Source organism: Hordeum vulgare, chromosome 1H (assembly GCF_904849725.1).
Source record: "Hordeum vulgare subsp. vulgare chromosome 1H, MorexV3_pseudomolecules_assembly, whole genome shotgun sequence".
In the NCBI taxonomy this organism is placed as follows: domain Eukaryota; kingdom Viridiplantae; phylum Streptophyta; class Magnoliopsida; order Poales; family Poaceae; genus Hordeum; species Hordeum vulgare.
Genome location: NC_058518.1, coordinates 420,987,192 through 420,996,580, shown reverse-complemented (window position 1 = coordinate 420,996,580; position 9,389 = coordinate 420,987,192). Strand labels below are relative to the sequence as shown.

General features: G+C 45.8%; 1 protein-coding gene across 1 annotated transcript; it reads left to right on the top strand.

The window, feature by feature from the left end:
- The first annotated feature begins 7,275 nt into the window (after positions 1-7,275).
- On the top strand, positions 7,276-8,434 carry LOC123412669 (CASP-like protein 1D1). Its single transcript, XM_045105617.1, has 3 exons — positions 7,276-7,591; positions 7,725-7,851; positions 7,965-8,434. The coding sequence occupies exons 1-3, from the start codon at positions 7,335-7,337 to the stop codon at positions 8,184-8,186; spliced, it is 606 nt and encodes a 201-aa protein (XP_044961552.1). The 5' UTR covers positions 7,276-7,334; the 3' UTR covers positions 8,187-8,434.
- The last annotated feature ends 955 nt before the right edge of the window (positions 8,435-9,389 follow it).

Here is a 9,389-nt window from a genome sequence, read left to right as displayed (position 1 = left end):
AGGACTCAATCACTCGACTGGGAGTCACAGCTTGCTTGGACTCTCCTCCTACCGCCACAGGACCGACGAGATCAAGTTCAATCACATCTCATGGTTCTACACACATTCACAAACATTCAAAGCATCATCACGTGGCTAGATCCTAAAGGCCCGAATGGCACATAAATAAGCCCAAGGGATACCTTTAGAAGAAGCGACGTTGGCATCTGTTTGCCTTTTGTTGGAGGTCTTCGGCTCCACAGAAGAGGTCGATGTGTCAGCCCTGCAACAAAGACAACAAGAAGACCAGTCATCACTCGGAATACCTTGACTAGCAAAGAAAGAATCATTCGATAGAGGTACTTACGCTGAAGCAACTAGCACGCCGACCTTGATTCGCGGCAGGACAACCTTCTAGGGCTTCGAGGTCGTAGTCTTAGGGTGTTTGGCAGCCTTCTGCGGCAATACCTCCGGCTCGCTCTGACTGGGTTTGGAACTGAGGATCAGCATAACCGGCATTGTCGACTTCACCACCTTCGGAGTCTTAGAGCCCCGTCCCCAGGGTTCTGACGCGCTTTCGAGAGAGCCTCGGGTGGGACTTCATCAAACAGGGAGGACTCCGCCTCATCCCCATGTTCGTCGTCACTCTCCTCCGTCTCCTTCTAATCATCTTCGTCTTCTTCGCCATCCGAGTCCCCGTGATGCTTGGTGTCACTCACCACGTCGATGGGCACGCGGTCAACCATCGGGATAGAACTAACCAGTCCTGTGAAAGCCCACCAAGTGAAAAAGTCAAAACAAAAGAAAACAACAAGCAACGAGTAAATTCACTCGGTTTAAGCTCGTGAAGCTTTACCTCATTCGGAGGCAGCTCTGCTGAGAAGGGCGGCACAAACCTGGTACACGTGGGATTGTCTCGCACATGTGCAATAGCCTTGAGATTTTCCTCCAGCCGCTCCGCTCCGATCTCCTCCAGGTGAACGCGAGTCGGATCATCCGGACCGCTATACATCAACATGGGATGGGCCCTTGCCTACAAAGGTTGCATCCTTCATTGGAAGAAGACTTCTAGGAGATCCATCCCATTGATGTTCTTCCGCAACAAAGCAACCAATGCTATCACCAAGATATCTACGTCTGTCCTCTCTTCCATCGGTAAGGACAATGAGGGAGCTGACCAGATTCGCTCAGGCGAATAAAGCGGGAGCCCCAACTGATCCTCACTGATTGGGACGTCCTCGCAGTAAAACCAGGAGTCTTGCCAACCCTTCACCGAATAGGGGAAGGACATATGAGGAAAACTACTCTTACCCCTGCGTTGGATTCCTAAGCCACCGCAAAGCTGCACTACATGCGTTTTCCCCCTGGCCGAGATTTTTTTTTCACTGTCATTGATAAGCCACAAGTATAGGGGATCATTTGTAGCCTTCTTCGATAAATAAGAGTGTCGAACCCAACGAGGAGCTAAAGGCAGAACAAATATTCCCTCAAGTTCTGTCGACCGCCGATACAACTCTACGCACGCTTGGCGTTTGCTTTACCTAAAACAAGTATGAAACTATTTTGCAAGAATAAAACTACGAGTACTTTGCGAGAATAAAACTACGAATAAATTGCAAGGTAATAAAAGTGGATAACTTTTGTCAACAAGAAAGTCATTTGTCCCTAGGCAATCGATAACAAGTACCGGTAATCATTCTTGCAATTTTATATGAGGGAGAGACATGAGCTGACATACTTTCTCTACTTGGATCATATGCACTTATGATTGGAACTCTAGCAAGCATCTGCAACTACTAAAGATCATTAAGGTCGTGAAACCCAACCATAGCATTAAGTATCAAGTCCTCTTTACTCCCATACGCCATAACCCACTTATCCGTGTTTAGGTTGTTGTCACCCCCGCAACACCGACAATAAGCAAACCATGAACATATTGAAACACCCTACAACAGGCCCCCCTCACGTTTGCGTGACACGGAGGGCACCGTAGGGCAGCACCATAAATAAAATATACAGTCATACCAACCAAGATCACGATTAACCCATTGAACAAAACGGATCTACTGAAACGTCATAGGATAGCCAAATATCATTGGGAAATAATATATGGAGTTGAGCACCATGTTTAAGTAGAGTTTACAGCGGGGAGAAGGGGTGTTACACCGCTGCATAGAGGGGAGAAAGTTGGTGTTGACGGTAGCAAGGTTGTTGATGTAGATCACCGTCACGATCCTAGCCCCGGCGGCACTCCGACGCCACCGAGAGAGAGGGGAGAGAGCCCCCTCCTTCTTCTTATTCCTTGGCCTCCTCCCTAGATGGGAGGAGAGTCCCCCTCTGGTCCATGGCCTCCATGGCGGCAGAGGGGCAGGTGCCCCTCCAAAATGGGATCTCCCTCTTTGTTCTCTTATGTTTCGTGCTTCCCAGATCTGGCCCTTCACGATTTCTTAAATTACCGGAGATCCGTAACTCCGAATGCGCTGAAATTTTTACACGATTTTTCCCATAAATTATGTTTCTTGCACCAGAAGAAGGGACCCAACCAACGTTCGAGGAGGGCACAAGACACCAGGGCGCGCCTGGGCCTCTGGCGCGCCCTGGTGGGTTGCGGGCTCTGTGGGACCCCGTCTGCATTGATTTCACCTCCCAAAAATCACATAAATTACAAAATAATTCTCCGTAATTTTTTTATCACGTTTGGACTTCGTTTGATATGGATTTTCTGCTATACAAAAAACCCGCAAAAAACATGAACTGGCACTGGGCACTAGATCAATAGGTTAGTCGCATAAATCATATAAAAGGTTGCGAAAACTATGTGAAAGTTGTATAATATTGGCATGAAACAATCAAAAATTATAGATACGACGGAGACGTATCGGTCATCACTCGGCACGTGAACAATTGCTTGAATAATTCCCAGTGTGGATATCACCCGAGGAAATTCTCGCACCCCGATATGAAAGCAACTAAGTGCGAGACAGCGTTGGGGGGAAGGCGGTGAAGCCGCGCGCCGAAAAAGTCGAGGAAAGCTCGGAAAAACGGATGCGAGGGTAGGGAAAAACCGCTTTCAATGTGGGTGACCAGGAGCACCCGCTCGTCGCCCCTTGGCAAGGGTTCTAGCTCGCCTTCATCTAGCAGCCGCCAGCTGCCTAGAACCACCAAGACCTCGCTCTCGAGGTCTAGAATTCGATCCTTGCAGACCCGGGATGGCATCCAGTCGCCCTAGATCCACCCTGGTGAAGTGCCCTAGCACTCGAAGAGGAACCGAGCGAGCCTTTCCTGGCCCGCTCGGCTGTCACAGTCACACCTTTCGCCATGCTGCACGGCGGGGCGAACAAGGTGGAAGAACTTCAGAGGAGGCAACCGCAAGGCTCAAGGAAGGAGAAAAAGGGGATTCAAATCCGGTGGCGCAATTCTTTTCCTCCACGGCCTTAGCCTATTTATATGCTACAGGAAGATACCCCATTGAGTATTTCGCGTGCACAAGGAAGATCTACATGATCCCGATGACAGCGTTCCTGTAGAACGACTGCGGCATTTTAGGCATGGAAACTGAGGCACCCCTCCACCACTTCCACTACTCATGTTGTCGTTGATTCCGCTTCCCAGCGTGCTCCATCAATTCAAAATATCAGGGAAAATCCGCTCCACCTTCATTACCTGAATGGATTCCTTATCCGGAACGCGTAAGGAAGGGAGTCGAATGCTCTACCGCTTGCCCTTCCACGAGACCGCAAACATTCGGACCACACAAGGAGGTGAACAGATCGTCCATGCCATGGCGCGAGTAGGACCCGTCCTACTCCACCGATTGGATGATTGAAGCCCCGAGCTCACGATCATCGAGATCATTAAACATACCTTCCCGAAAGGTACTCGGTTATTTCTGATTGTAAGCAAACTGACGCGCTTCCGCACTCGAAATTTCTCACTCTTGAATCTATAGCGATTTACTGAGAGCCTGAGTGATGTAAACCCCGTGCTACAACCTCGATGCCCCTGAGATGCCGAAGGTATGATCGAGTGCCTTCCACTCGGACAGTAAAACCCTAACTGATTCGGGGGCTATTAACGGGGTTGTACATTAGGGGTAGTCCTACGGACCTGAGTCCCTCGGCCTACCCAAGACCCTACATGGACAACAGTGTCCCAAAAGTCATCTATACGGTCATAGTCTCACTCGGAAAAGTGTGATTCACTCGGCTCACATGACTTCACTCGGTCTGTTTCATATCAGTCGGACGTCCCTCGACACTCGGACTGCAACAGGACGTGGGCAACGAATAGACTACAACGGCCACAGACTTGAACTATTACATGAAGTGCAGTGAAGACACACGTTACCAGTAATGCTGTAGTTAGAGCTGCCATTACTAGTAACTTCCATAGTTATTAGCATTTAATCACCCTTACAATGAAGTCCGGTCGGTCGTGGCGCACTCTATATAAGCCACCCTTGGCTCCTGAGCAAGGGTTCGAAATTCTGTACTATCTCATACTCTATAATGCAACACCAGCCTCCGAAGCTCGAGATGTAGGGTCGTTACCACTCCCGAGTGGGGCCCGAACTCGTACATCTAAGTGTATCCTCTACGTCATAGCTAGGCTCCGCTCCTCATTCGTACCCCCAGTACTATTGTCAAGATCATTCCCACGACAAGTTGCATATTGACAAAACTCCATGTTCAAACCATTTAGGTCACTCTCGTTTATTTACACGACAAGTTTAAATATTGTTAAACATGACAAGAGGTGAAACATAATTAAACTATCTATCTAGGCATCTTAAATGAGGTCGGAAATAACATATAGTATTTCCGAAATGACCCCATATGTTAATTTCGAAATTGGTCCAGATATGAACTAATTATATTTTATATTTGTTAAACATAAAAATAAAGTGGACCATGTGATTCTACACATCATTCTAGTCGATTTACATATATAGATCATCTAAAATGGAGTTACGGTCTAAAAGACATGACCAACAGAAGTTACTATGACATGAATGCAAAATGTATGCAAATGACACCCACAAACATTCCAAATCATGGATGCACCAATATATTATGAAACTATATGAGATTCTAAGCAAGTTTCATATATGACACGTTTAAAACAGAGCAACGGTTCAACAGTTACAAGCAATACAAGATATAGCTATAATCTACCAACAACAGCAACATGACATTTTATACACACAAAAACTTACACCTACAGGATTTTAAATTTCTCAAACAAAACATGAGGTAGTAGTGGACAAGATGCACAACAACCATCTCCAGACGACAAATTGAGTAGAAGCATGTATCACTAGGAAAAGAGCTCACAAAATGACAAGTTGAACACAATTTCAGACTTGGTGAAATTATCAGTTTTAACAGTGCACTTTTTATCATGAAGGCATATTGACAGCAAGAAAACCACATGCTACAGGGCATATAATGGCATGAAAATTTACAGCATGGTAATAGGCATGATGCACTTCATTTCATTCCACACTAGCAAGGTCTAAATATGCACACGTTCATAGCTCGCATCAACACAATATGGCATGCTGAAATATCAGATTCTCAGACTTAGAAATATTTGAACCTACCAAACAGCAACATCATCTTAGCATGTTCACATGATGAAAACTACATCTAAGCATGGCATACATGGCATGGGAAACCTACGAACAGTAACTAGTCATATCCTACAAATCACTCCATTTCGCACAATCAAAAGATGCATGGTTTGCTTAATTCGAGCTTCGCAAAATGAAACTTTACGAAAACAGATTGCAGTTTTTAACATGATAGCACATTGGGAGCAACAAATGAGCATGTTAATGATAATATACATGGAAACCAGAGGCATGTCATCAAAGTAGACATATCCTAGAGCAAATATCACGGAGAAACCATATGCAAAAGACATACGAACTAGATGCAATCATCCACGCCATATTAAACAAAATAATAATTTAGACGTATTCACGATGCAGTTCCAACAGACTTTGAGCATGTAGATGCAACTTAATATGCATGCAAGTGCTAAAATCACGTAGAGCACGAAGAGTAGATGATTTTCCATATAAAGTTTATTTAATTCAGAGCTACGGTAATTTAGTCACGAAATAAATCATCCAACATTGCACTTACGCAAAAGCAATGCAAACAACAAGTTTAAATATATTACGCATGCATAAAAGTTGGATAGTGTGAATCTACACAAAATTCTAAACATTTTTAATATTAAGTTTGTTTAATTCCGACGCACGGTTATTTTGCTATGAATTAAATTATTTTAAAAAACTTGAAGCAAATGGTTTTGTCCTCTCGTCAAAGGCACCCTGGTCTTCCTTTCTCCCTGTCACTTACTAAGTTTAAGTATCAATTAAGCTGTACATAAAACATAACAATCACTCATCTCAGCTGGTAGCACGTCATGGTCACAACCAATGGGTTGTGTATTTGAATCCTAGTAGTGGCTATTTTTTTTCTGAGCTCTTTTTAAGCGGATCGAGCGGTTCTAGAATTGTGCGGATTTAACTTCGAGTCTGGAAGTTAGCTTAGTCATTAACATATTGTGGCGTGACCAGTTGTGATCACGATTTGATCCCCTCGATGTGTCTTAATCCTGTATACGATCAAGGATCGTCGTATTAGTAACACCAAAACACAGCCGGATGGGATAGGCCGCTCTAATTTTCGAAAAATAAACATATGCTACTATCAGATAGAGCACGTTGACTAACACAAACTAGATAAGCAACCCCTAACGAGAATCATGAACGCGTTCGGCGAGTGAGAGAGCGATGGATGCATTTGGAGAACAGCTAGCCACGTCAACATTACCGTTGCTTGTCTGACTGACCAACTGATGGTAGAACTTCCATTTTATTATGAGATACTATAGACCATGCTTGTGAGTGGGGTCTGTAAGGATGTAGTCATATAGACCATTCAATCAGATGATACCTTCCCTGCCGATAGGAAACACACTATCACACACAATGTGGAAGCACAACGGTGCTGAATTCTAATTAATGGAGAGCACGAGAACACACCAAAACATATTTCATATTTGCGGTGTGGATGAGACTGTCAACGCAGTGGACGCGATCGTAGTAAGTTGCGTACAAAGTGGGCTACTTACAAGTCAAAGTCAGACATGCATGCGTGATTGCAGCAGCCTGCGTGTAAACAAAGGCAGTGACAGGGTGCATTCTCACGTAGTACGTGCCCCACCCCAGCGGCGGCTACAACAAGCCTATATATAAAGCCACGCGCTGCCGTGCAACGACGTCTCGGCGATCGATCCACCAACTTCGTGCCAAAACTCAGAAACCGCATACTCCCCCTGCTATGGCCTATAGACAAGCGCGCGCCCCGACAGAGGGCATGGCCAGCACGGTGGAGGACAGCGGTAACACGGCGCCGTCCTCTTCGGTGAAGCTCCGCGGCGCCGACCTGGCCCTGAGGGTGCTGCTGTTCGCCGTCTCGCTGTCAGGGCTCGTCGTGCTGGTCACAGCCAAGCAGACGGAGATCGTGCCCCTGGTCCTGACGCCGCCGTTCAGATTCGGGCCGGTCCCCGCCCAGTTCAAAGACTCGCCGGCGCTCATGTACGTCATCGATCGTCGTGTCATACGTCTCTCGTCTCCTACCATTAATAACTTCCACGTAGGTTAAGGTGTGCATGAAATAACATGGACTGTTGATGCTTATGGTGTACCCCTATCTGGGTGTGGTTTGCAGTTATCTTCTTGTGGCTCTGTGCATGACGAGCTTGTATAGCCTTCTCACGGCCGCCAGCTCGATCAAGTCCATGTCAAGCTCGGCATCCTGTGCCAAGGGGCTCTTCATCCTCATTCTTTTTGATGTCGTGAGTACCTTATACTAACTTCTACCTTGAATGAATTGTTCTGATCACATGTGTAGTTGCACGCATGGCACCTGCTTGACTGATGTAACAATCCTATATTTAACTCTTGGCAGGTTTACGCGGGTATCATGGCGTCGGCAACCGGCACGGCGGGGGCCGTGGCCTGGGTGGGGCTGAAGGGGAACTCGCACACGCGGTGGAACAAGATCTGCAACATCTACGACAAGTTCTGCCGCCACATCGGCAGCGCCACCTGCCTCGGCCTCATCGCCTCCATCATCCTCGTTCTCCTCGTCGTCCTCAACGCCTACTCCCTCAGCCGGAGAAGCCGCTGATCGAACCAGGCGTCCAGCCCCACTCCCTCCTCCGGCTGGCGGGGCCGGGCAAATTCATGTGCCGTGCATGTCATCCGTCGGCTTTGGTGAGCTTTGCCGGCCGCTGGTCAGTTGTATAAAAAATGCTAGTGCGTGGTCCTGTGGCTGTGGAGTGCTCTACGAGATTACCATACGCGTGTGTGCATGGGTGTACGTGTGCGTTGATGTTTATACTTGTTTATTTCTTGGAAATTGTGATCGGTGACCGAGCTTCATAGATCATGAAAATTCATATTTTTACATTTTAAAAAATTCTGAAAAAATACAGGGATAAGTGAAGGCGTAACACACATACGTGTAAATTTTCAAAAAAAATACATTGAAATGAGGGCTGTGCAAAAAGACAAATCTGAGGCTTTTTTACACATGACACTATTCATCGTTTCAGGTCATGAATTTATCTTTTTTGTGCAGATCGTATTTCAAGGTATTTCATTCTAATTTTTTATACACATACACATAACATCCTTCTTTACTTGCATACTTTTTTTCAGATTTTTTTGAAACCGAAAATTTTAAATTTTGAATTATTCAATTTTTTTGGCCTTTATGGAGGCCGAGGTCCAAACATCCACACTCTTTATTTCTAGTACACCTTGCTTTGTGACAGTACGCACGAGTTTTATCGGCCAAAATAATTGTTCTGACTTTTTTGACATAGTTTAGCATGATTTGACCCGTTCTAAAACAAAATCGAATTTGATCCTTTTGCTATTGACATCGTCTTGGCCGTAGTTTTTAATGTGCTACCACCATGGTCTATGACGTAGGAACCTGATCACCATCACGGCACTCAATAACATGGACAATTGGCTAGCACATTAAACCCAATGCCAGCGTCCTCGGCGGTAGGCATATGATGTTGAGTAAATAGGTAATTTTCTCAGTAAATTAATCCATGAAATAATTATTAACATGGTAATGGCTAGACTCATGACATACTGATCACGGAGCAGAGTAGCAAATACTATGCATATAGCGAAACCATCTATGCATATAGCTAGTACTACTAGGGCTAAAATAAGCAGGAGCGGGATAAATGAATTATACCCTCCGATCGGCCACTTGGCCGCAACAGCAACGGTGGCGGCGGCAGCATCCTCTGCCGCCTTCTTCTCGGATTCGGCCTTCTCGCGGAGGAGACGGTCGGCTTCGCTTGGTGAA

Coding starts and splice junctions, on each gene's coding strand:
- LOC123412669 (XM_045105617.1), top strand. CDS start 7,335: ATGGCCTATAGACAAGCGCGCGCCCCGACAGAGGGCATGGCCAGCACG. Junction 7,592..7,724: donor AAAGACTCGCCGGCGCTCAT/GTACGTCATCGA, acceptor TGTGGTTTGCAG/TTATCTTCTTGTGGCTCTGT. Junction 7,852..7,964: donor TCCTCATTCTTTTTGATGTC/GTGAGTACCTTA, acceptor AACTCTTGGCAG/GTTTACGCGGGTATCATGGC.